This window comes from Harpia harpyja, chromosome 1, assembly GCF_026419915.1.
Source record: "Harpia harpyja isolate bHarHar1 chromosome 1, bHarHar1 primary haplotype, whole genome shotgun sequence".
In the NCBI taxonomy this organism is placed as follows: Eukaryota; Metazoa; Chordata; class Aves; order Accipitriformes; family Accipitridae; genus Harpia; species Harpia harpyja.
Window position 1 is genome coordinate 31,618,462 of NC_068940.1, and position 27,945 is coordinate 31,646,406.

Sequence of the window (27,945 nt, forward strand, 5' to 3'; positions counted from 1 at the left end):
TTAAATATTGGGTGATCATCAGTTGCGCAGGCAGCATTTCAATACATTTCCAAATGGCAAAGATTTGGTCAATAGCCTAGCTGAAGAAAGTTGTCATGACTTCTGTAGTGTTTCCATTTGCCAGGTGAGGTGGTTTTGTCCGTGGAGGCAGAGGGGAGTGCAAGCAGGGACTTCTCCCCAGAGAAAAGCTCCTTTCAATTGCTTAACGTTGAGGTTGGTTTTGGCAGAGATTAGAACAAGCAGTGATATTCGTAGTGCTGTCCTCTCACCTGTCCATGTCCAGTTCTGTTTTCTGGAAAATCAGCCACTCTGATCTTAACGTCTTCCTTGCATGTCTTCCTAGGCATGAATTTTTAATTGGTAAAGCCAGTATAATTTTTTCTATTTTCTACTGAACTCCTTCCCACTGTGGTCCTCATTTCATCTCCCCCATCTTGAGTTCTGCAAGGGAAAGGGAGGATGAAACAAATTATTGTCTCAAGATCTTCTTAATCCATTGGAAACCCTGAGAAAGAGGATTACAGACTGTGGTTCTTCCAGTCAAAAAGGAGTCTTGAACTTTGGAGTAGCTACAAGAGCTGTGTTACCTGCATCCATCCTGAATGTAGTGTTTTACACTGTGCTTTAATAAAACTATAGGTTAACCGTGAAGGGACATAAAAATAAGTCCAATGTCTTGTTTTCCTGGACCCTTGGGCTACCTGCCTGCAATCCCCCACTGCACAAACTCTTAGGGGCAGATGCCAGCACTTTGATGCATCTAAGGCTGAGCTCATATAGGATGCATATAACGAAGTAACAGTAAACGATGAGGCAATCATGGGAAACTCAATGTAGGTAAATTAATAGAAAACTCCTTAGAAGCTGTGGTTTCTTAATGTACTAAACCAAAGATCTCTAGTCAATAAATGCAATAATGCATGCGTTTTTAGACAGTAATGTAACTATACCAAGCCAGATTATCAGGTCTATCATATTCTGCTTTGTAAGAAACTTCCTGGCATCTACTCAGAGAGAGGAAGGCACCACAGAGACCTGACGGGGGAAGAAATGGCACACAGACCAGTGAAGGAAAGGTGTTTGCAGAGCCCTTGACTGGCCTGTGGGTCTGGGTGTAGCGTGTTTCTTAAAGTCTTTTTAGGAATAGTCAGCCAGCTCCAAAGATGCGATCTAGCTGTTTTGCTTTGCTCCTGAAATGCAAAACAGCTGAGCTAGCAGGTAGCAAAAGGTTGTGAGAAGGTGCAGGATATGTCTGATGGGGTGTTTGACAGCGCTCAGCATCAATTTGGGAAAAAAAAAGGCTGTGGGCTAGGAGGAGAGGGGTGATTGTAACAGCAATGCTGCAAAATACCAAAGGCCAAGGTTAAGGACACGTGTCTGGTTCCAGTGTCCCTTCACTCGCCCGAGGCCCCGTGCACGGCCAGGCTTACGTGGTGGCTGCGGGGATGGTGCAACTCTGGTCTTCCCTGTTATGATTTCAGTGACTCCCTTCAACCCCAGTCTAACACCGTGGTTGTGGACGGGGAAGAGAAGAGGGATTACTCACCATGACATTGATCATTGGCTGACCTTTTGTTTTCCTTATGGCCAGGGGTTGCTCTGCTTCTAGAAACTCCATTCTCTGGGCTGAATTCACCTTTTCAATGGCTTTTCTGAAATCACTGGAGGCAAACCAGGTTCGAACCTGGTCCTCTCTTGATTTCTGCTCTAGTTATGGCAAGTTGTGCACACACAGATGTATTTTCCTTTCCTTCGTGTGTCCACTAATTGGTTTCTGCCTCTTATTCACACCTGTGACCAGACTGGAGCCCACTGATAGCCCCAAAGGCTGTCATTCACTCCTGGCACTCCTGCTTGGTTTTAACAAGCTGTTCTCATATGCCATGAGCTCAGCACAAACTCTGGATTAGGAAACAGCCTTATTTCCCAACAGGAGATAACCTCTTTCTCCTGGCCATAGGTTCTTGGAAGAATGAACGCTGTTACTGGTTGAGTTCATATGCAGAGATGGATCTGAGTCCATCCTAGTCCAGCTCAGTGTGGCTAACATTTGCTGCCTACAAAATGAAAGGAGAAAATGAAACAATTGCTCAAGCGTGGTTTAAAATCAATGACGAAACGTTACGAGTAGTACTTTTTATTGATCCAAAATCACTGCTAACGTAATGAGTCCACATTTTTTAAAAGTGCTGGTTTAATACTATAGAGGACTGTGGAATGAACCCCAGACCAGAGGATTTCAAACAAGAGCTCAAACCCCCAGCATCCTAAGGAGGCTGATGGCAGCTCATTTGAAAGTTAGTTCTCATGCATTTTGCTGCTGAGCGCTGGGCTGTTCGACCTAAATGAATCTAAATACAAAGCCCACTAAAGCAGTGAGCAACTTTCTATCAGCTGTGGGACCACGCACTGGTCCTTATGTGTTCTTCCAGCATGGGCTCTCATTTTTTGACTGGCAGCAGAGAAAAATCAACTCAGTTTTTATCCTTTGTTAAATCCAAGTAAAAAGCTGAAAGTCTTGTAAAGCTTCCCCAAAGTCAGCCTGGAAACATAATGGTTTAGTTATCGAATATGTCTTTAATAGTTGCCAACTGAAAGTGGTTATGAAGACCTAGGAACTAATGCATGCCCTATTACACTGTTACAGCTTCCCATAATCTATGTCTCCAGTTGCAAAGCCACAGTTTTCTTTTCTTTCCCTTCCCTTCCCCTGGCACGAGCAGGACGCCTGCCCCGTGCTCACACCGCTTTTAGCTCTCACGATTGCAAGCTTCAGTTCATGTTGTCGTGTGTGGCTGGATTACTGCTTTCCTCATTTTCATGTCACTGACACAGACACTTTCTGCTGAACTGAGGCTCATTTACCATCTACTTGGGTGACATCTAAATACCATTTCTCCGAGACACTCTGCATCACTCTGCATGACTTTCTGGTTGAATGAGAACATGATCTTGGATTAGCTGACAACATAGATCTCTATATATGTCTATATTTCTTTTGGACTCTTTCCTACCAGCTCCTGCAGACCCCAACAGCATTCTCCTCTGCAGGGATTGTACTTGCGTGTGATTCCAGGTGTCATTTCCAATGAGAGAATTGCATGGCAGAAGGACAAATTCAATTAATTGTTCATGTTGTCTCATGTCGTCTATGTTAAAACAAAGAAATTACATCAGGTGTTGGGTTTTTTTCTGAGCAGTGACTACTCGGGAACAAAACCCACCCCGATCTTAGTTGTTCATCAGATTTCTATGAGATTTTTTAAGGTGTAAAAGCGTTGCACCTCATGCTATCAGGCTTGAAACTCTTCGCTCATATTCCTTACTGAGTTCAACGCTTTCTTTTTTGCCTTTTGCGATTCTTGCAAACATTTGCAGCACATTTATTGTGGGAATGGAAAAGGGGCCCCAAAGAAAAGGCCCTGCCTACTCAGTGATAGGCAACTGATTTTATGCTGAGATCGGAGATGGGAGCAACTCAGCAGAGGATGAGGCACAAAGAGATGGCTTTGAATTCTGAATATTGGTGTGTTGCTGATTCATTTTTATAAAATTTACTTTTAAAAAAGACTGGATAGTTCAAAGTATTAGTACTACTGAAATGCAGTAGATTCCAGGAATATTCTTCTGTAAAATCAACTGAAAAAAAAAATCCAATTGGCCTATTTAGGATCAAATGACAAAAAAAGTTTCAATCTGGTTTCTAATCCAAGAAACACAGAATGAGAATTGCTTTTAAACCTTTGGCTCATTATGTACGATGATTTTGATAGCATTAGTGACTAAGGCTTACATCCAGAAAGGTATTTAGGCACATGCTTGTTCCTAGATTGCTGTGTGGATTTGTACCTCCGGTCTGATTTTCAGCTATGCTGAACATCTGTTGGTCCCCCGGCTTTCAGACAGGCCCTGCAGGTGGGCAGCACACTGGAAATGAGATCTCCAGTACTTATCTTAATTAAAAATGCATCATTAATTGGAATAATTCTGCCTTTTCTAACTTAGTCGTGAACAAATTTTATTTTCTTTCAAATGTATCTTCCAATGGCCACAGATAACCCTGCCCTGCAGCCCGGGAGATGCTCGCCCCGTTCCCTGGGCATTGCATCAGGGCAGCAGTGCCTCCCCGGGATCACGCTGTGCAACTCTGGAAAATGCTGCCTAAGCACCTTTCTTTCCCTGTAAATGTTCGATGTCTCGCAATGTAAAGTGACTTCTTAAAAATAGCACCTTCTTACTCAACAAATCTGCTCCCTGTGTGTCTTTGGGTCACGTCTTCTTCCTTTACTGACAAAAACGAATGTCTGTTCCCGTCAGCACTGTACAGCTGATACGGCTGGGGAAAAGGGAGCTGCATTTTGCTTTGCTTCAAATAGCAGCAGTTAAGTTCTGATTAAAGAAACCCTGTGCCAGTTTTGAAGGCAAAGGAGGACTGTTTGGCTCTGAGTTTTAAGGTGGTGTTGCTGAAAGACAGAAAAAAACCAGGTCTTTGGTTGGTGACCTGGAAATCTGATGTGGATATCAAAATTCCTGCAATGTTCCTCCTGCAAATTGAGTCAGAGCATTTGCAGCAAAATGATAAATGGCTACTGCAATGGTACAGAGTATTGGGATTTCAATCTGCATTTTTACTGAGTTTTGATTTACCTATATATAAAATATTGGCTGTACGTGCAAGTGCCTTGCACTGGTTGTCTTACTTCTATTAGTGTATTTTAATAATCAATTGCTGTTCAGAAAATTATCCAAAACTATTTGCAGTTTGGTTTCCCCAGTGCTGTCTCTATAAAGTTTGCTCTTTCATAAAGATTCACAAAATCTTTTTATTTTGCAATTTTCATGTGGAAATTCATCATCTTCATTTGGGTGAAAGTTTACATTTACAAATTTCAGATTTTGGAAAACAGAGCTGGGTGGTCAGCAGACTATTTCTCAGTGAGATCATCTCTGTGTCTGGAGAGATCTTCTTTTCAAACTATAATTACAAGGTTTTAAAGAAATGGGATTCTAATAGGAAAACAGCAATAAAATGCCATATCCTGAAGTTGTAAAATTTTGCTTTGCGTATTTATTGAGACCTGTAGCAGACCTGCAGATAGATGTTAGCTAGTTTTTAGATTGAATCTTTATAGGTTACAAAGGAATTGCACATTTAAATGTTCATATTTAAGTCTTTAAATATAAGACTGGAAAAAGAGGAACTCTTTGGAATATATAAAAGGGGCAGATCAGGTTTTAAGAGGGAGGAAATACAGGAGCTGAAGAAAGGGAAAGGACAGGTCTGAACACCAGAAATGAAGTGTTTCCAAGCAAGTTAAAAGTTTAAGATAAAGGTGCTTTTTTATTGGTCTTTTTTTTATTAGATGTAGGGTTTTGGAAGGCAGTTGTGAAAGAAAAGCTTCCTCGCTCGTGATTGGAGCTGATCAGTGATTTAAGGAATCATAACCTCATTGTTTAATGTCATTCTGTCCCGCCAGCCCTGGCATCCCATGAGGGGCTTCTGTTTAAGTCCTCATTACTTTCTCTCTCTTAATAATCATTCCCATTTCATTCATTATGGCGGAAACATTTCTACAATGCTTTCTTTAACCAAAAAAAAAAAAAAAAAAAAAAAAGAAAATAAATACATCTATTTAAAAAAACCAAAACAACCCAACAGCAAAACTACATCTCACTGCTGCTTGGAAGTGCTCTTGGTTTCTAATGGCTGGTGGGGAAGGACTGCGTGGTTTCCAGAATGACTCCTCCTGCTGTCTCCTTTTTGTCTTTGTTTCAACGTGTTTCTCTGAACAGTCAGAAGGTCAGTTTGAAAGATCGTGTCTTCTCCAGTCCCCGCGGTGCTGGCACCAAAGGGAAAGGCTCTCCACAGGCTCAGGGCATCAGGAGGTCCCCCAGCGCTGACCAGAGCATTGAGGACAGCCCGAGCAAAGTGCCCAAGAGCTGGAGCTTCGGAGACCGCAGCCGAGCCCGGCAAGCTTTCCGCATCAAGGGAGCAGCCTCGCGGCAAAACTCAGAAGGTGAGGGGGGGCTTGGGGCTCCGTGCCGGACCCCAAATCCCCAGCTGGCCCCGACGTCCTCTCCCTCCCCACCTAAGAAGGGCAGAGCTGCCAGCCAGGGTGCTTCCATAGGTCTCCTTCCCCTGCCAGTCCTTTAGCTTGGGGTATAATAAGAGATAAGAAAACCCCTGCTGACACCCATGATAACATATATATTTATGTATATGGGGTGGGGAAAGGAGGGAGAGTCAGGCCTCTAGAGATGGATGAGAGCAGCAGTTGTCATTGCTGGATGTCACCTTAACACGTCTTGGGAAATGTTCTCATTTGGATGCTCAGCAAAACTATCTCCGGTGCTTCCCCCAGGGTTGCTGTTTGCGATCTGGCTCGTCTTTCCTTGTGCGGCACCAGCATGGGAAACAGTAACACGCTGTCTTTATTCCTCCCTCTCCCAAACCCAGAAGCAAGCCTCCCCGGAGAAGACATTCCCGATGAGAACAAAAGCTGCAACTGCGAGTTTGTGACGGAAGATTTGACACCAGGACTGAAAGTCAGCATCAGGGCAGTGTGGTAAGAGAGGGAGAGGGGGGAAGCGGTTCAGAAAAATAAGTAATAGGGGAAAGAAAAGAAATTTAAAGTCCAAGCAGAGGTGGCAAATGCTGAAATGTCTGTGCTGCAGACAGTTTTTCCCCTGGGTGGCCTGCCCTCCTTTACAGAAAATTCTGCCAGAAAGTGCAATTTTTGCTGAGGGAAGGAATAAACAGAGAAACAGGAAAATCCCCTGCAGGGATGCATCCAAATGATTGTTTTCACCAGCTTTGAGATTTAATGCTGACAGTTATAAAAGTGGTGCAGAGAGGACACTCGCGCAGTTGATAGTCCAAGGGGCATCGGGGACCCCCCGTCACAGGCACAGCTTCAGCCACGAGCCCCCCCAATCTCCTTCCCCTCTCCTATTGCCGCATCCTCTCCCAAACCCACAGGGTTGGGATTTATTCCATTTTCCTTCCAAAGCAGCTCCCTGTGGTGTTTTTTATCTGCCACTAAGCAGGTCAGGCTGCAGCCCAGGAACTATATTTTGCCTTTCCTCTCCATCTCCTGCAGCATTATGAGATTTCTCGTCTCCAAGCGCAAGTTTAAGGAGAGTCTTCGACCTTACGACGTGATGGATGTCATCGAGCAGTATTCAGCCGGTCACCTGGATATGCTCTCCCGGATTAAAAACCTTCAGGCCAGGCAAGAGACCCCTCTCTTTGCTTTATTTTTTCACTGTTTTTTGTTCATTGCGGAGGTATTACCAGGAGAGAGTCGCTTTCCTTTGCAGCTACAGCTTATTCTTTTTCTTCCTAACAGAAAGCCTCAAGGAAAACATCAATGCTTGTGGCTGGAACCCACAGGATGAGCAGGACAGGGACTGCAAACGGTGGTGTTGTGCCACTAAAACTGCCTTAGCGCCCACCCCAGGACATACACACAAAAATCACGGCTTATCCTCCTACTTTACTTTGGGAGTTTCTGTCATTATAGTATATCCCATAGGTAAGGCAGGTGTGTATCTCTGTGGTCCTCCTGGCAGGATCGCAAAGGTTTGGTGCCCCAGTCTTAAGGCTAATGTGGCTAATTTGGTACCTTTCTGGGAGTGATACGAAATAAAATCTGGTGTGCTGGTTGTGACCCTGCTGCTGCGGGCAGAGGGGGCAGCAAGGAAGCAGTTAGGGTGCTAAGCTGTTTTAGGAGGAATCCCTCCTGGAATGGCACAGTCTGCTGAAAATATGTGCAGATGGGGATTCTAATCCAAGCCCACCGTCACAGGTGTGGTTTAGCCGAGCTGCATTTCAGCTTCTGTGCTCAAATTTAGGGGGAGATGAGTTATTTTTAATAGGGGAAGAAATGTGAAAAAGGGACAAATGGAACCAAGAAGGGCATTTAAAATTTAATTTTCTCCTGCAAAAAAAACCCGGATGAATTTGGTCCCCTGAACAGAGGATCTCAGCTAAACCTTTTTGTCTGACCACTCCTCCCTCAGCCCTGATGTCCCGCGTTGAAAATGAGACCCCAAACCCCCAACACCCCCCGGCTGTGTCAGCTCAGCAGAAGTAGCCCCAGTTCTGCTGAGCTTGAAGGACACCCAGAACAGAGGCAGGGATTGGCCATAGGCTATTTCCAGTCAAAATAATATACCATTTACATTTACACTTGGAGAATGAAAGTATTTCTCTTGATGGCTGTGGCAGCCCAGCTTCCTCTGGAAGCCATTGGGGAATTTTTCCTTTCATTTCAAACCCATCTAGGTCCCTGGTAGAGTCAGCAAATGTGCAAAAAAATGTGTTTGCGTATGCAAACAGCTAATATGAACCCCAGGAATGGAATAGGAAAATTGTCTTAGGAAAAAGAGGAATGTCTCTTCTGCCATTAATCTCTCCGAGACCATTTTAACTCTGCTATTTTTGATGTTCAAGCAGCAGAGGTAACTTTCTCAGCGTTGCTGCACACTGTGCATTTCCAGATATGCAGCCAGAAGGTAAATTCTCCCTTGCGATGGAGACTAAAATATCCTGGAGAATTTCCTCTCTTTGAGCCTCTCACCCCCGTTCAGTATGAATTCAATGAGTATAGATCCAAGACGTGTAGCTGAATCTGGAGAGGGAAGAGGAGGAGGAGGGGTTTGATATTTCCTAACTTTAAGAACCTGAAACGAGAGGCCTCCGGGCTGCCTCTGCAGTGGGTCATGAGCCATTGGGGTTGTCGTCTCCACTGGCTCCAGGTGAGATGCCTGAGTTTTCAACACCCCGAGCTGGTGTGGCAGGTTGCCTCACCGTCCACCCAGGTCTCCCATTGCCAATCCTTCAAGGTGATGTGCTGCAAAGACAAAGTAGTTTGGTTAGCTGGGTTTTTTGGGGTGGTTGGGGTAAGGAGTTGCAGCTTTCAAAGACCAAACTGAATTCTCCTGTTAGCTGTGTCTATGGGACTGCGAGGCTGAGGTTGCTGAGGCTGGACTACGCTAGGGCTGCCATCCACCCCATTGCAGGGAAGTCAGGAAGACCAGGAGCTGCTTCAAAAGCGTGAAGTACCTGGATTTGAGATCCAGGGCTACCAGGCAGTTTCACTGCTTTCAACTATCCCCACTGAGCAGGAGATCAGTGATGGTGATGGGCGCAGACCCCCTTGGGGTCATCCTTCAAAGCACTCATCATCATAGCCAGATGGGCACCAAGAGGTCCCATGGCTGGTCACCTGCCCAGTACAACTGGAAGGGGCACCAGCTGTAGACGAGGTGCGGGCCTGGGGTGGCCGTGGCCGACGTTGGGGCATGACCAACTGGCGCTAGAAGTATGGTGCACCCATATGGTGGAGCCCAGGGAGGTTGTCATGGGGCACCTTGGAGAACAGATATTTTTATTTCCCTTTCCTTCAGCAATCAAAGCACTGTGTTCTCCCTGCCAGCTCAGCTCAGCAGGGTTGGCTGTGACCTCCCGTAGCCAGGGCTTTGGTGGATTAAAGCTGCATTCGAGGAAATTTCTGGGGTGTTTACATGCACTTTCCTCTTTAATCATTAATGCCTCTGTCACTGTGTCTGTAATGTGCTCTTTTCAGTGTTGTGTTCACACTGTCTCGTGTCTCATCCTGACACCTTGCCAACCATGGATGTCTCCCATTCATTGAGTTATACAATCCCGCAGCGTATCTCGCCGACTCCCAACAGCTCATGCTTTTCTGAACTAGCTGAGGATGTGTTATCTAGCACTGGAACTGAAAGGAGAATGAATATATGTTGTTTCATATCCAACCGCCTCAATGGGATATTGCTACACATATGCAAATATATTCCAGAGGGTAAAGCATGTTGCCTATTATATCTGGGGCGGGGGGATCTCCTAACGATGTTTCAGTGGTGCCTAAATCTCCAAATCTTACCCCGGGGTGGGTGAGACTCTGCCTTTCACCGACAACCAGGTAGTAGGAGGGAGCCTTCTGTTTCCAGCGGAATATATTTTCAAATTCTCTCTCTTTCTCTCTCTGTCATTCTGTTTTTCAGTTGTTTCTTTCTGCAACTTTTCTGACCAACTTTTCTCTACGTGTTGCTTCATTATGCATTTTGCTGGTGTCTTTTTTCTTATTTACTTTGCCAGGATAGATATGATTGTGGGTCCCCCACCCCCTTCAACTCCCCGGCATAAGAAGTATCCAACCAAAGGACCCATGTATTCTTCCAAAGAATCTCCCCAATACTCGCCTAGGTTAGGATTCACCAAAATGCCGCTTTCTCTGGATTTTTCATTTGCTTAGTGTCAAACCCCTTTCATGCCAGTTATATGACGGCATTTATCACTTAGCAGTGCAGCTTGCTAAATCATGACTCAGAAGGGCTTGCTACTCTGGGTATGCTCTGATTTACTTTCAGTAATGAGCTTTCATACTAGGCAAGCCAAAGGGGGGGAAAAAAAGGACATTCATACAGTCATGAATAACCATCAGTTTCTTCAGCTAGCGTATTTTCTATTTTCAGTCTTCTAGGCGTTAGAAAGCAAAATTATATCTTTTAAAAATCTCATATTTTGTCAGGCTATCTTCAGGTGTAAAAGGTGGAATATTTACCCACAAAGCCAAGATAAACTGAACGATCTACTTTCTAAAAGATGAAACACTCCACACACAAGCAAAGGAGCCTCTGCAGCTCTTTGTACTATGAAATGAATTTACTTCAGTGGGCAAAGTAAGAATGAAGTGTTTCATATCCAATGAACACAGTGGTCTCTTTTTCTTGCTGATGCAACTCTACTGACCACAGAGGAAAAAATTGTGTTAAAATATTACAACCACGGGACTCATATTAAAAAAAGAGAAAAGATCCTGATTTTGCAAGCAAAAAGAAGAGCAGGAGTCAAACCCAGCCCTCAGTCACACAGCGAGATTTTTCTCATTGCCCGTATTGAGTTCTCTCCTTAGGCAAAACTGTACCTGAAGCTGATGCCATGAGGAACATATTCTCACTGAAGTTCCCATTTTAGGGCATTCTGAGGTCTGGTCAGCAGGGCCATGAGCTGAGCTGTATTTTCACCCTGTATTGAGACCACTGGAACCCAAGGCTGGTATAAATATTTGCCAGAAAGTAATTTTCCATGCACAAATAGTAGGTGATTTTTAAATGCAGCAAGCTTAGCCTCAAGGTTTTTTTCTAAATATACTTGCCCTCCCTAAGAGCTAATACGTGACAAATCTCTTGATTTTTATTTAAGCTGCTCTGAGTAATCTTCACTAGAGGAATGTGAGTAAAAGGAATATTGAAAGCTTACCTTTTCCTACTCAGCTAGCTCAAAGACTAAAAAAAATAAGATAATTTCCCAGAAGCCCCAAGCTTTATGCTTGGAAAAAAGATGCTCTCAGAAAAGCATTTTGCCCATATCTGCTCCCTGCCAAATGATGAGGCCCAAAACTAGTCTTTAAAAATGAAATAACTTTCTTATCTGCAGAAACATTTTGATTTTAAGATAAAAATACATATTCAAGTGGATTTTGTTGTATTTAACCTATAAGATTAGGTGTGCCACAAGCCTTCACTAGAGGCAAGATTTTCACGTGAAAGCTTGTGCCTTGCACACAGAAAAGGTGATCGATGGATACTAGGGGAGGAGGCCTCAAACTGGGATATTTATTTTATTCAGTCCAAGTCTGTTGCCATATCAGCTTAATGTTAATGACTTCCCCCACCCTGTTTTTACAGTTTCCAATACTGATGGCCAGATTAAAAATCTGTTCACACATGCCCACTAGGGTCCTGGGACATTAAGCCTTTTTTTAGGAATTGCTCCCTTTTTTAATGAATTTTCTCATTTCTTCTTTATTGAGCTGTGGCTGAGAGGCTCCAGAAAGCAGCAGAGTACAGAAGGCTGCTGAAACCTCTGTTCCCATCCATTAAAAGGCTTATGCTGTGCTTAATTTTTGGCAGCTACATCCTCCCACAGACACCGGTGGGACTTGTGAGGTGCTCAAGGTGCCCAATGGGTGGGAATCAGAGCTCTGAGCAGCCCCAAGCCCAAATCCAAAAACTCTGGGTCAGGCTCTGCTGCTGCCATGGCTTTCATCATCTCAGCACCGCATGGGTCCATGCCATGGGGACATGTGCCATGGGGTCCCCATGGGCTGCACCAGCCTCTCCTTTTGAGCCTACACATCCCTGTTTTAGCCAAATGCTATCCAGAAGAACAAAACTGAGTGATGTCCCATGAGCTATCTCGACCCCGTGGATTGCATTGTGGTGCTCTAGTGACAAGGGCTCAGTTCAGCCAAAAGGTTTCTGCAAGCAGCTCCCAGCGAAGGTGGCTGGATACGAGGGGATGTCCACAGCTGTGATTTGGCTGAAGGTGTTTGCTCCATGCTGTACACACAGACAATTTGGATTAAATTCCCTTGATCAGCTGACTTAACATAGAATAGGTGCAACCTCAGCTGTAAATTTTAGACAACAGATACTGGTCAAAATATGTCTAGAGCAAACTTTATTGCCAAATGAGGAGGTAAGTAGCCAGTCCTGTGACATGGATGAAGGGGGTTTGGCTTCAATGCCTGGATTGTGTACAAAAAATTATAAGAGATAAAGAAAAAAAGAAAAGAATTGAATATATATTCCCAAACACTTCATTTTTATCTCATTTGAGCCGTTTGACCTTTTGATGTCTGCTTCTGGCCCGAGGGTGACATATTACACCTCTTTGCATGCACTGTTAGCATGAAGCATAATGAAGCATGAGAAAACCTGCACTGTGGCTGATGCAAGACTTTACATTTTTTTTGTATCATTAGAAAGAAGGAAAGATATCAAAGTTCACTTTAAAGAGCACCCCCCCTTTCTCTCTCCCTCCCAAACTAAGATCCAGCAGAGCCTATCAAGGACAGCAGATGGCACAGTTTGTCATGTAGCATTAGAAATCTCTGAATCCTCTTCTGCCACGGAAGGAAAAACACGGGGCTGACTCTTCCAAAGCCTCAGCTGAATTCTTCCCTCTGCACATGTGTATTTGACACAGCCAAAATAAGCGTTGGGAAGACACAAGGCTCCCCACGGGATGTGGTGCAGAAGTGGGGTTTGGCATCTCAGAAGATTCGTGGTCCTTTGTCACGCAGTAGGAACATACACTATCCCCCTCTGCTTGCAAAGGTGGAATATGTTCTTCTTCATCTTTTGAGCTTTGCTGCCCAATTTGGACAAAACCTCAAACTCTTTTGTAATGGCTAAAAGGACCTCCCGTTCTTTGCGTTGCTCAGCTAGGTACAGGTGGTTGGGAGCTCACAAGGAAATTCCTCTCTTCTCTTGTATCAGATAAGGCACAAGTGAAATCTCTGTGCTTTGCTGAGAGCAGGAGTACTCTCCTCTGGTTGTAACTTCTGCCATGGGAAGCAAAGGGGTGGGAGACCTCGAGCCTGGTTTCTCCCATCAAGAGAGAAGGACGTGGTTCATCTTCTTCTCCTCTCTCTGCACTGAAGTCAGTGGCCCACAGCTGCCCACCGCACCGTCCTCGGTGCAGACCCTGCCTCCAAGGCGAGATCTGTCTCTCTGGTTTCTCAGAACTGTGGAAGATGACCACCTCAGGAGTCAGGACTACGTTAAAGTATAGACATGAAAGAAATGAATCAAGCAGGAGTTCTCCTGGGCTCTGGTATCAATGGTATATGGGCAAGGGCTTCTGAATGCTTTGTGGGTGAGCTCTGTGAAGGGCTTCAGTCCTGCTTTTAAATCATAGCAGGTCTACAGGCAAGTTGTGTCCAGCCTGAAGGTGATGGAAGAAGTCAGCGGTCTTCTATATGATACTAGTGATCACTCCATCTGTGAAGTGCCAGCTGGCGTCCTGTGCTTCACATGTGTCATGTGAGGTTCACTTACTGCATAGCTCTTCTTTTAAAGACATGGAAGAGAGCAGAAGTCCTTCCTCAATTTCTGCAATATTAGAAATAGGGTTGCACGAGACTATCTCTGCTATTACAATACACCATAGCATGGCGACGTTCAGTTTTCCTCTGTGTTACAGTCTGTTCTGCCTCCCTGCTCTGCTCAGCAGCTGTTGAAGGACATCTCATTTCCATTAGTGGACACATTTCAGTGTTAGTGCTGTGCTAGATGGTACACGAGGACAGAGCGCCCTGATGGTTCTTGGCCTTCCACAATATTCAGTAGCGTTTAGACTTTGGGCCTCTTTAAACGCATGTTCATTGTTTTACTAGTCTACTTGCTTGTGCATACAGGAGAGGAGTTCGTTCAGTGGCTGTACTACGCCTTGACTTGTGATTCCAAACCGAGGTAGCCCGAGGTATCCAATTTAATACCTCTTTGCTTACATGGTAACGACATTGTCGTAGGATTTCTTGTGCTGTATGTCATGTCAGTAATTGCATCCCTTGTGGGGAGTTCCTGTACATGTCAATGATTTCCTTTTCCCATTACAAGAGAGAAATAAGGCATGCATATTCCTCACACTTGTAATTATAGCACTTGGTGCTCCTTGTATTCCTATGCTTATATTGCTAAGCAAAGGATCAGATACGACTTTTTAAACAGAACGGTATTCTGTCGCATCCCTGCCCAAATGAAGTATCTTCTGGGATCAAAGATAAACTCTAATATAATTGTTGGCTTATATTTTCTGTCTTTAGTGTGGTGTGCTCATCCACTTAATCTCTCTGAGCCAGATCTTCTGGTGCCGTAAACTGCTGTTGGTCTAATATAAGCCAAGGGAGCCACGCTGGTCTGTACCAACTGATATCTGTCCCTTAATGTCAACAGCCAACATAAGTATTAAGTCCCTGTCAAATGTAAAGAAAACAGATGGCTCTTGTGTTGGAAACAGCCTCACGTCTCATTCCTTTCCTTGGTTTTTGTTTGTTCATTTTCCCCTGTCTGTCTGCGTTCAGCTCCTTCCTTTTCCTCCTCCTGGTGCATGGACCCATGGCCCACACGGCAGAACTGCGTAAGAAGCATTTTGAGTTTTCCGCTCAAGATACCTCAACTTGGTTTCAGTCAGATTAATTAACCCTTCTTTTCCCCCGCCACCCTTATGTTTGGTGCATTATGCAAGAGTAAAGTTTGCCTGGCGTAGAATTAGGTTGTAAACTGGGCTGCCATTAAAAAGCTATTCCAAAACTGAGTTGCTCCCCTGACTTTCGAGGGATCAAGAAGCTCCGGTGTTTACTCTCTAGTAAATTTATATTTGATGCCTCAAATAAAATTGCCTTCCAGCTTTCAGACTGGCTCTGCCCTCCTTCTTCCTCTGCATACGGAGCTGTATATTAACCCAGGTGTTTCTATACTGGGAACAAGGAGCTGCAAATGTAACGTGTGTAAAGAAGTTAGTGCCGAACAACATGCCCGGTAGCTTTAGCTGCTGATTTGGCAGGAGTGTCCTCTGCTGTTACCGGCTTGGAGCCCTGCTAATAGAAAACGTCTAATGATACAGGTGTGAATTGCAGTAGCATTGAGATGAAGACAATTTGGTAACGTTTGATGAGTTATGACCAAATTTAGCCTTGATGCAATTCCACTAAAACACTTAGCACTACACCTGTTTGTCTGGATCCTAGGGCAAGAGGCTCATTTTCATGGACATGAGAATTACACACTTACATTTGCATTGAGGAGAGAAAATGGCTGCAAAGACTGAAAAAAATCCCTTTGACATATGCTAGACAGAAAACTTGATCTTCCCCAAAATAATAATTTCTCAGTACAAATAAGAAGTTAATTGACTTGGAAGAAAGCCAGTTAAAGAAATTCTTTGCAGTGGGTAAATTTACTGTGCATAATGTGCCAGGTTTTATCTGTATAAACAGAAATGGATAATTTCAAATTCTGCTAATACTGCTCTGAATTCTGCATCTGAATTAACACTTCAGTGCTACTGCGTGTATGTGAGTAATTTGGAGTGTTAGTTGGGAGAGAGGCTGTTGCTTTGTCCCACGGAGGCGCGACAAGCGGAGCCCTCCTCGCCTGCTGCCTCCAACTGACTCCAGGTCCTTTTCCGGGGGCGGGGGGATTTTCTGATCCCGGTAGAGTTGACCAGATCGTTGGGAGAGGATCCTCCATGACCGACAAGGATCGGACCAAAGGGCCAGCAGAGGGGGAGCTGCCTGAAGACCCCAGCATGATGGGCAGGCTTGGAAAAGTTGAAAAACAGGTATATTGAGTCAGGAAGGGGTTATTATCAGAAGGTGTTGCATGCATTGGGTTGTTTCTTTCTTGCCTTCTTTTTCCCCAGAGGGACGTTACCATTTAGAAAAAAAAGTACAAGCTAAGAATATTTTGAAAAAGAAACAAGGGGAATGTTATGAAAGGGCACTAAATGTCTTAGAAGCCTAAGTACTACTTTCAAAACAGGCACTTTGAAGTCTGTGACATATAGTTTTTCTTTTTTAGTGAGTTTACCAAAAGTCTGCATTATGTTTGAAAATGGCACGTTGGTTTCTTTGCCACCATAATAGACATGTTCCAAATGAGTCCACGAGCCTGGCCGCTGTAGCTGCTGGCCTTGCAGAAGATGAAAATCTTCCTAGAGAATAAGGCTCAGAAATCCCCATGGCTGGCTGAGCCCAGGCAAATGCCAAATGCAGTAAGGAGCTGAAAGGGTGCGAGCGTGCTCCAGCTTTCCTGGAATTTGGTGCCCGTCAAAAAGATTATGGGAGCTTAAGGAAAACTCTGTAATAGGGTGGAGAATTAAATACTTCAGAACAGGACAATTAAATATTTAGTAAAAGTTTCAGGTTGATGTAGGCAGAGGTCATCTATGAAGCCCAGCCCCACAGTTGTGCCTAGATGGGTTGGAAGTTGCCTGTACTCAGGACGTTAATGTGCTTCAACCTGCGTCCAGCATGTAGCACTGGAATTGTGGTGTTTTGCAGGTTCAGTCAATGGAGAAGAAGCTGGACTTCCTGGTGAACATTTACATGCAGCGGATGGGCATCCCACCAACGGAGACGGAGGCTTATTTTGGGTCCAAAGAACCAGACCCAGCACCTCCCTACCACAGCCCTGAAGACAGCAGGGAGCACATTGACAAGAACGGCTGCATCATCAAGATCATCAGGTCCACCAGCTCCATGGGTCAGAAGAACTTCTCCGCCCCGCCAGCCCCGACCAACACGTGCCCGCCCTCGACATCGTGCCAGCAGCAGGTCTACCAGCGGCAAAGCCACGGCTCCTCGCCCGTCGGAGACCCCGGCTCGCTGGTCCGCATCCCACCTCCACCCTCCCACGAGCGCTCCTTGTCAGCGTACAGCGGTGGGCACAGGGCGAGCGCAGAGTACCTGAGGAATGAAGACATTACAACCAAACACCACGAGAGTGCCATGAGAGACAGCGACACGTCCATCTCCATCCCTTCGGTAGACCACGAGGAACTGGAGCGCTCTTTCAGCGGCTTTAGCATCTCCCAGTCCAAAGAGAATTTGGACATCCTTAACAACGGTTGCTATGCAGCTGTGGCCAAAATCAGACCCTACATTGCAGAAGGGGAATCAGACACCGATTCTGACCTCTGCACGCCCTGCGGTCCTCCTCCCAGGTCGGCCACAGGCGAGGGACCCTTCAGTGACATGGGCTGGTCAGCCCCCAGGCAGTGAAGCCTTCTTGCAGCCGCCGAGCCACGTCTGAGTGCTGGCAGCTGCCCGCTCCAGCTGTCCACGCGTTGAACTTCTCAAGGAGATCCACAGCTAAGGTTTTCCTCCTTCTAGGACATCCTTAGCTGGCAGATACTTTCTTGCAGCTTACACTGCGGGGGGGAAAGAGCAGGTTGGAGCCTGCATTTGTGGAAGAGGTCACGGTGGTGAGCGAACTGGAGCCGTGAAGTCCAGATTTCTTTCATAGTCTCTTTCTAAGATCATTAGGTGAAATTATTTCATGGTGCAGGGTAGGCAATTTGCGTTTCTTGGGAACCTTCAGAAGTGCAGGGCAGGAATAAATCACCCGGCTGGGGCTTTTGGAGGTCACAGGAATGGGCACCTGACAAGGGTTGGGTGGGAATTGCCACGTCATGGCACTGGTGATTACACCTTTAGGTATTTTGGAGTCATGGAATGAACACGTGTCTCTCTCTGGCTTAGATGTCAGGTCACGTGTAATTACTGGGGGGTTGTTACTCTGTGGTTCCTCACTAACCGTCAGGAAGGTGGCATAATTCCAATATAATACATGGAGATGTTGCGTAGGCCCCTGGAGGAGAGGGATGGTGGCTGGAATATTTGCATGAACAGAAGACATGGCCTCAAAGTGGGACAGGTTAGGATACTGCTCTGAACCAGAACGGTTTGGAAATTATCCCATCTTAGGTAGTTGAAAAACTCAGAAATATGAGCTTGAGTGCAAGAAGAGTGACCACCCAGAGGGCAGAGAAATTAGACAGAGGAGGAGGACAAGAGACTATGGGGCTGGAATTTTATGTTTTAAACCATGTATTATATTTAATTATCTCTCCTCCCATTGACAACGGACCTGGAGGTGCTTTGGAAGCAAAGGCAAACCAAAGGCAACCCCTCTGGAGGGCTGCCACCATGTGAAGCCATTCTCGTGGCCAACAGTGCTGTTGTGGAGGCACAGCCACCGGGCCAAAGGGAGAGGGTGGATATGCAAGATGCCGTGGTCCCCGCGTTGCTGCGAGTTAAGTGCTGAGCTCCATCCTTTTGAAGCCCTGTTGGTCAGAGTGGGCACTTTTCTTACAGTTTGCATTGTGCCTGAACACTTTTGCACACACTATGCCCTGTGAAAATCTTCCCTTTCTTCTTCTGCCCTGCCAAGAATCTCACACCCATGTTCTCGGGATATCCTTTGGTTTTGTTTGGATCCCTCAAGCTGAGTTAAGAGGTGTTTCTTCATTTCTTCATGGTCTTTCAGAAGCCTCTTACCTGTGCTTGCCCGCAAGTTGTGCCAATCCAAGTCTGCCCCGTTTTGTTGTTGTTAAAGTACTTTCTCTTGGAAAGATCATTGTGTCGTTACCGGGAACCTCAGCAGCACATTCAGCTGGGGGAAGGCGAGGGGAAAAGCGATGCCCGGAGTTTCTTTTGGGACCAAACCGAAGTCACAAAGTGATCCTTTACATGGATGGGTTGGTGGGGTTTTTTTGCAAGGGGGTGGATCAGGAGAAATTGTGTTTGGGATCCATCTCCAGGGCTTGGACACCAAGGCCGGCATTGTGCCTCTGAACCCTCCCATGCATCTACAGCCCAAATCCCGCGTGTGTTTTCTGCTGGGGCTGTGTCTGTGATTGCAAACCCCGTCTCTCCACAATTTCCCTGTGTCATATCAACAGCCTGTTAAGGATATTTAGGTGACAACTTCATTTCTGTGTGGCCTTTAGAGAGGTTGAACTTTGACTTGCTTGGGATGAAGGGAGAATCACAGCCTTTTTCTCTCCTCCTGTTTGCTTGACCAGAGGCAGTAACCAGGGGAGACCCAGGGCTATTTTGGCCTTAGGGAGGATGTGGGTGCAGTCTGACAGGTGGCAGACAGAAAATAAAACCATCCTTTTGCTAGGGCTCAGGACCAACACGCATGTCTTCACATGGGATTGAGGAGTGGGGAAAGGCTCTGTAAAATTTTTCCTGCCATTTTTCACCATTCAGGAGGGAAAAATATTTTTCTTAAAGGGAACCCAGCCTTCCAGTCATGCTAGTTCCTTTCTTTCCCATTTGATCCATTTTTTTGTTACCTCCTGCAATTTTTCCCTCTCCACTTGTGCTCCCAAACTCCTTTTGGCTCCAGATTTCTTTGTGCAGCATGAGCCCAGTGATGCCCTTGGCTTCCGTACAGAGAAATCTTTGAATGCAAAATGGCTGCAAATTGTGCAGATTTGCCCTTGACGTGTTGCAAAATGAGATGCCTTCTGGTAGAGCAAGAAATGTCAGCAGGTTCCAAATCAGACTTGGTGGCATGTGTTTTCTAGTGACCACAGGAATGGAAATTGCATTGGGCAAAGCAAAATTCAACATTGCTCCAGCCAGCTGCTCACTGCAAATTTTGTCCAAGTCAGAGATAACGAAGATTTATTATCTTATTTGTTTGCAATTACTTTTCGAGGCCTGCTAGAAATTTGGCACAGAAGGGTATGTTATAAAGGTAGGAACTCCAGATGAGGATGAGGATGATGTCATGGCGTCCTACTGCAGCGCAGGTACATGACTGGTCTTTTAATAGAGGAGGCAAAGTCAACAGGACTTCAAGGCACGATTTTTGTGGGATGTAATTTTCATCATGTCTTAATTTTGAAGCCCTATTGGCTCTATTTTGAATGTCCATTTCCTAGTTCCTTTTGCAAAATCCCTTTCTCCTGCCCAGATGATGTTTAACCCTTGAAAACAGATACTTTCTGCTTTCCTGAGGAGTATCCCAAGGAGATGCAGTTCCACTTTGTTCTCTGAGTTTTCCACAGGCTGAAATCTGGCAGTCTTTACCTCCTTTAGAGACTGCATAGGAAGAATTGTGTTTTCCCTCTTCAAGTTACTACACCAGAGTTTATAAAGATCTTCTGACTCATAGATTTACAAGGTGTTGAAATTGTCCCACAATCACTGGATACAGAAAACTGGTTTTATATACATGCAGCACAGATTGTATCTTGCTGCTACGAATTTCATACAGAATTTTTTTTGGAATGTGTAAGAAATATTCCACCTTTATCTCTGGCATCATTTCAAAGAAATTCTGACACATGCCTCCATCCACAACCATGCCATAAATCATCACTTCTCATTCATCCAGGCAAAAAGACATGGATTTTGGGGTTAACGTACCCCATAATTAACTCCAAATAATGCTTATTTCCATGAAATGATTTATGCCTGCGTAAACGATAACAGAGCCTGCTCGTTGCTTATTGACAAAAATAATTTCATTCCTGTCCTAAATCATAGTCCAATACTCCCTGCAAAGTCTTCACTTCCAATCCCTCAATTCCCCCATGCCTGTATCACACACTCCCGGTGGTAATCTCCCGCAAGTAGTCTTAACCACTAGATACAAGAAAATAAATCAGTTTTGTTTGGCTAGTAAGGCAGTCCCAATGATAAAGTCCTTTAAAAGGATGGACAGGCAAACTTTGTCCCTCTGCTGAGCCTCTCTTGGGCTGGTCTTTGCTCCCCTGTTCCTCCCAAGTCTGGTTCTGTAGTTTTTGGAGGACAGAAACAAGTTTTAGACAATGCCAGATGTGGACAGAGGAGACCAAGGAGAGCTAAAGAAGATGTGAAAGCCAAATTTCTGGCAGGCCATCTTGAACTGCTCTGGGGGTGCCTGTGCCCACGCGTGGTTGTGTGCACAGAGCCTGGTTTCGAGGTGCATCTGTGCTGAATGTGAAGCCATGGCCTTGGACCAGAGCCTGAGATCTGGTCTCCGGGAAACTTTTGGACGTTTTTTTTCTTTTTTTTTTTCAGAATCTGGGTCTAGGTTTGAAGAGAAATACTGCAAATGGCCCCACCTGCAGGATGGAGCAATCCCCGAGACTGGGACCTGAAGCCACAGTCAGTTTTTGGGTGCTTTGGGTCCAAGCGCGAGATCAAATTGTCTGAGGAGTTCATGTCTTCGAACAGGAGACATGGCTGGAGACGTTGCAACCTCTGTGCAGGTGGCCTTTCATAATGTGACCCCAAAATATAGGAACAGAGCACTAGCCATAAGTCGAATTTCCCAATATTTGGGAAGGGACTTTAATGTTACTCAAGTGCAGATTTTGTATGTGAATTTCCTTGTTGACTCATTTTCTTATTAATAATTTTTAAAACAAAAATGTCAAGGAACTCACTGAAAACAAACCTCTTGTCCAGCTCAGAAAGCCATTATATTTCTTTAGACAGATTATGTGATAGATCAGATTTTCTAAAAATGTATTTTGTTTCAAATGCTGCTTAATAGATCCAAAAAAATTCTACAGGGTCATTGCTATTTACAGGTAAATAGGTATATTTTTACATTTTTAATTGATTTTTAAGACTTTAAATTACGTGACTTTTTAGAACAAGTTTGTATAATCTACCTGAGAAGCCAGAGCATCACCTCAGATACAAATGCTCCCCTTTCTAACAGTTACCCAAGAGAAAAGAAAAACACACTCTTCTTTTTCTTGACAGGGAGCTACTGCAAACCTCATTTCCCTTATATCCTCAGACCACTGTGGTCACAGCAACATTATTGCTAAAAACAAAATGTAAGTATTGAAAGAGAAACTGAAATTCCTAAGGAATTTGCCCAAGAGTTATCCCATATAAAGACCCTTAGCAGTGAGTATTTTATTAGGAATGTTAAAAAGCCCAGGAGCAGGCTAAGGAATTCTGTTTCTCCATCCACGCTCGTGTGAACCCTCAGGTTGAGCGAGCCCTGAGTCTCCATCCCTTTCTTCCCAACACGCCTGTGGTCCTCTGACCCACGCCTACATGCCCGCATCCTTTCTCGCCCACTCTCCATCATGGGTCAGCATCTTCTGTTTTCATCAGCTTCCTTTTCGTGAACCAAAAACAAGGAAATCAGATACAAAAGCTCCTTCACCTGCAAGTAACATTGAGGCTGCGATGCGGAGGGCCATGGCACAGGGGTGAGGGCAGCAGCCCCCTCCGAGCCCCACGTGGGTCACTGCTGCTCGGCGGTGTAAAAGCAGACTCTTGCTTTTAGCACACCAACACCCCGACTTTTCTGCATCACAGAGCAAAATCTGCTTAGAGCACGGGTGTGGGTTCGTTGGTTTTTTTAACAATAACAATAGGGGTTTTTTTAATGATAAGGATAATAATAATAATGCATAGGAATCTTCTTTAGTACGTCTTAGTGTTTGATGCCCCAGTGACACAATACTGCTTGCCTTATATTAGTGTCTAGAGGGAGGGGGATTACACACATTTTGATACAGTATTAATCACGCTTATAATTTAGGTAGCAGCAAGGAGTGGCTGCTGCAGGAGGAGCAGCCAGGTCCTTTTTAACGTATGAATGTGCTTTCCGGACTATCTCACTGACTGTACTCTCAATTTTGCCTACTACTGCATGCAGCCTGAGATGAGTAGACAGCAATATGCTCCAGCTGTATCTGCACTCCCAGATTGCTGTAGTACCTGACAAGGTAACGTTGCCAAAAGCATCATTTTGGGGAGAGGCCATCCTCCCAGTGACCCATCACGTAGGGTGCTGCGGTGCTTCTGTAGGTAACACTGATATACTAAGTGTCTTTCATGCTGCGACTGATCATTGCTCCATCCCTCTGATACAGCATGCACAAACTCCACTTTAACTAAGGGGTAAAAAAATGATGTTTGTACCTGTGGTTCCTTGAAATGTGTACATGGGGAGGAAAAAATACAAATTGTGTTGGCTCTGTGTAACAACCTCCTTTCCATCCAGATGCCTCTAAAGAAGAGCATCCCAGATACCCCTTTCTGAGGGTCTGGAGGAGCAGGCAGAACAAGGCAGGCAGTGCCAAGGATGGAGGCTGGGTCTTCATTTAGGAGATGCCATTTGAATCCACGTGTGGGAATTGCCATATATCTGTTTTAATTCCCATAGGGTTCTCTCGCCTGCATCCAGCTCTGGTGTGCGTGTGCGTTTGTGCCTGCAGCCCAGCCCGAGGGGCAGGGGGGAATGTGACTCCCAAACTTTGGAAAGCCCTCTTTGGAAATTTCATCCACCCTGCTACACCCCTTGAGGGGTCCCGGGGACCCTGCAGCTGTGCCATATCCATTCCTTGTGGAAGCATCTCTTAATCTCTTTACGGAGAGGTGCTGAGCTACCTTCATATGTCCATAAATGTTTTGCCACAGTTGTCCCTGCTGTAATACCAGCCTGTCATGAGGACTTCATGGTTTGCCCACCTTGCTGGTGTTTGCAGTCTCTTGTATCTCTTCACACTGCTGCCATACTCTAGTTTGACCTGGTCCCACATCCTCACTTTCCTTGTCCAGACTATATACAAGTGAAGATGTAATGCAAGAACTCTGCTCTGAGACTTCCTTTTGGCCTGGCATCACTAGATGCACCAGGGAGCCTTCATGTTTTGTTAGCATGACAGTTTTGCTTTTTATTGGCAATTTATTGCTTCCTCATTGAGCCACTGTGGCCTCAACACATTCCTGGTTTGTTCTGCCGGAGCCTTTCAGCGCAGGGATGGAGTCTATTTTGCCCCTCTGTATAGCACCCTGTAAGGGTTTGTCCCCTTGGCTTTAGCTGATTGCGGTGAAACAGGGATGAGGGTTCAGTTCAGATTTTCTTGTCAAGCTGAACATCTCAGAAAAGAGCTTACAGACTCTAACAGCGTTGATGCTTTTGCTCCCTGAAGCAAGAGCTACTTTCAAGAACCCAGTCCCCTTCAGCGGTCGACGCATGTGGGTTTGCATGCCAGGCTCCAGCTCGGTAATGGGGAGAAACGGGAAGCAGCTGGTCCAAGCTGTGCTATTTCCAAAGCTGCCAGGAAACCTGGAAGCATCTTGCTCTCTCCTAATTCCTGTAAATACAGCCACAGAGGAACTGTTCAAGCAGCATCTCTTTGTCTAGTCCTGAGAAACTTGAGCTAACTGCAAAGCTTTCCAAAACTCAGTGCCCAAGCTCTGGCTAGATTTCACCTGCAGCTACGCCTATAATTTTAGGGCAGGGTTAATGGTTTCAGGTAGAAGCCATGCCAAAATCTCCAGTTTGGATGGTTCTGGCCCAAAACCAAGGCTGAATGTCATGCTGCTGGTGAAGCCTCCCCTGGAATTTCAGCTCCATTTGACGCTGATGACTGTGGACCTGGGCAGATGCTCTCTCCTTCCCACTCCACACAAGAAAAGGTCGGCACTAGCCTTGCAAGCCAAGATGAGAAAATACCTCCCTATTTTAGCATGCCATAGGCACCTCCCATTAGAAGTAGAAGCAGCGTTTCACGGTAATCTCTTAAACCTGACCAACACAGTGGCCATGACCCAGTGTTTCACGTATGCAGAGATGCTCATGAAAGGGATTTATTACAGATGTTGATATAGAAGGCTCAGTCCTTTAGCATCTCTGTAGACACCATGTTCAGCCTTGGTGATGACCTGAGGAGAAGTCATCAAAGCTGGTGACAGGTCTTTTCTGTCCTGCCTGGTTATTCACACTGGTCCAGCATCTTCCCCGGAGCTGAAGATACACCGTGCTCCTGTCAGCAGGCAGGCTGCGGACCCTTCTGTGTTGGTTACTCTTCCCCATCACCCAAACCCAAACCCTAAAATTTGAAGTTTCTTCACTTTTTCTCAAAAAATTCACACATGGGATAGAGAATATGAGTCTTTCAGGAACACCGAGGCAAAACAAGATATAGCTGATAAATGACAGAGATTTTGTTATTTTAAATCAAGAACAGATTTTAACCATAGTTGCGGTTGCTGCGTGGTATATCAAATGCTTTAGGAGATTCAATAAATTATTCTTATAAATGTTTTATTCTTTTATCAGTAATTCGTATAGGCGGGTGCCACTGTTCTTATACAGGAATGCTCCATACGCTAAAACTATATTCCTGTTTCTCCAGTATAGACGTATTTATGAAATTTATCTTGCTTAGTGTCACTTTGGCACACTATCCACATATACTGCACACAGATTGCACATTACATGCCAAATGCTGAGAGGTATCACTACATGTAATAAGCGTATGTGCATTGAACAGACACCAAACGAAGTGTTACCTGCCTAGACTGGGATGTGACTCAACTGGGAAAAGAGAAAAATGAAGATCCTGTTTTGTTAAGAAATACACTGCATTTGAATGCTTCTTTAAACAGATTTTACCAGGAAGCTAAAATAAGAGATTGCCTCTGCAATGTTACTTAAAAATTACCTGAACAAACCAAACACACACAGCCCGAAAATACTTAACTACTCTATTTCTATGTATTCTTCATTGCTGTTCATCGGAACTGTAAATTCTGTACAGATTGAATGAAGTTCATAGTTTATCTTTGTCATAACCTGCAAGATAAAAGGACAACACAACTTTGGCTGCAAAATCATATGCATGATTTTTGCGTACATGCATATACTTATTGCTGTATGTGCATGTGTATACAAACACAGGCACAAACATTAAAATAGATAAAGCTGCACCTGAGATGCACAGGGGAAAAAACTGTTCTTTTTTTGGAGGTGGGAGAGTGGGTAAAACCAAAACAAAAGACTATTTAAATAATGTATTTCTATCAAAAAGCAAGATTCACAAAGGGGATTGATGTGTAACTGCCATCCCAAGGAGAAATCCCACTTCTGAAGGCAGCGCAGGCCATGCAGCAGAGTGATGCAGTTGCTTTAAATGAGAATTTCTTTGGCTTCCTTTCAAACAAACAAAAAAATATATTCCAAGTCCAAACCAAAAAGCCCATTCCTGGGACATGTGGCCAAACAGTTGTCCTACGCCATCGGAGAGCCAAGGGCAAAGGCATTAGGTGCTGTGACAGGGTGACCGTGACAGCAGCGGTGCTGGCTGATGGGCAGTGCCATAGTCTCCCACAAACCTGGCATCACCCCAGTACGGGCTACTGCCTGCGCAGAGGAGCCTGCTGCCCTGTGGGTCCTGCTCTTACGTTTGCCTACGTACTTAAAAAAGCCCTTAGTTAAGAGACATTTAAGAAGAGAGTCATCAAAGGCCCATTTTTGATCTTAGAGTTACAAAAGAAATGACAAAGTTATAATCAATAAATCTGATTCTCCAAGCAGTTCAGCCCACAGACTGCAGTTGCCCCTATACAGGGATTTCACCAACCTCATCAAATGAATCATCCTCTAGGATTTAATTTTGCCCATATTTTCACAGATATAGGATCTATATTGGGTAGAACTTACCCTTTAGTGTTTAATCTAAATAAAGGCATGAAGAGCTAACTTTTCCAGTTAAATACTGCTGGGTGCCATTGAAAAAATAGCAATCAGATTTTTGCATTGGCCTGAAATTCATCTCTAGGTCTAAAGTTATCAGCTGTAAGAGCAGCTTCAGTCCCAAGTATGTTTCTAAGCAAAGGGTACATCCGTTGCTGGAGTATATTGCCATTTCCCTGAGATACCTTGAAGCTTTCGCGGTTTATAACAGCATCTGGCTCATTAGGCCTTAACTAGGCTAAAAATGGTTCACGCATTTGTCCTGACGGTGAGCTAAGAGGTGAATTTCACACTGGGACAGGCCGTTCTTTCTTGGCGCGAGTGCAGGTGCTGCACGCCCTCGCCTCCCGCTCGTAAAAATCTGGGGCTCAGTTGAGCATGAAAGTTTGGTTGTCCTTTGGAAAGGAAAGACAGCTGCTGCTTTGCTTCCTTTAATTTGCTCTGTTGCCTTGGCTTTTTTGCACTTTGGTTTCATCTCCAAAGAATCTCTCATAATGCCTTTGGTACTTATGTACAATTTTAAAACATTTTGTATGTATTGAAAGGTACACACTTTCTCTTGTAAAATAGCAATTGGACTTTTTTTTTTTTTTTTTGTGAATGTGTGATTTCCTCTGTACATTTCAATCATGACTTTGTGCAATGTACATTTTATAGGGACAGATGCCAAGGGAATGACCTGTAGTTTTCTAAGGGAATAGCTAGAAGCTGAACGACACAGTCACAGATGGTTTTACATTAGCACTGCGGAAGAGCAACGTAGCCCAGACTTTTACACCGAAGCGTTGAGCGTGATACAGTGTGTACCTTTACATGAATGACTGTGGCAGCTGCAAAACTGTATATGTGTGCTATTAAAAACAACAGCGACGGTTGCAATCGGAAGGGAAGTGGAGGAAAATTAAATAATCACAATCATTAATTTAAGCCTCAAAGCATCAGAATGGAAAATTTGCATTCAGTAAATTTCAGTAAAATTCAGTAAAATTCAGTAAAAATACCAGAGATTTAACCTTCATGAGATGAAATACACATTTATTTTTCTTTGCACTTCTTCTATTCACTGCGTTTGTTTATTTCTGGTGATTTCTTGGTATTTTGGCGACATATTTA

At 44.7% G+C, this 27,945-nt stretch overlaps 1 protein-coding gene across 12 annotated transcripts in view; it reads left to right on the forward strand.

The window, feature by feature from the left end:
- The window catches only part of KCNQ2 (potassium voltage-gated channel subfamily Q member 2), a 78,143-nt gene extending 50,252 nt beyond the window's left edge, over positions 1–27,891 (forward strand). For 6 of the 12 annotated variants that reach the window (XM_052785392.1, XM_052785410.1, XM_052785427.1 and 3 more), the window contains 6 exons: positions 5,794–6,017; positions 6,458–6,566; positions 7,101–7,232; positions 10,127–10,234; positions 16,036–16,159; positions 16,881–27,891. In XM_052785392.1, the coding sequence (XP_052641352.1) occupies positions 5,794–6,017; positions 6,458–6,566; positions 7,101–7,232; positions 10,127–10,234; positions 16,036–16,159; positions 16,881–17,600 (1,417 nt within the window). In that variant the 3' untranslated portion in view covers positions 17,601–27,891. The remainder of the gene's footprint in view (positions 1–5,793; positions 6,018–6,457; positions 6,567–7,100; positions 7,233–10,126; positions 10,235–16,035; positions 16,160–16,880) is intronic. The other 6 variants (XM_052785443.1, XM_052785466.1, XM_052785474.1 and 3 more) reach the window with 3 other exon arrangements.
- Positions 27,892–27,945: the final 54 nt, after the last annotated feature.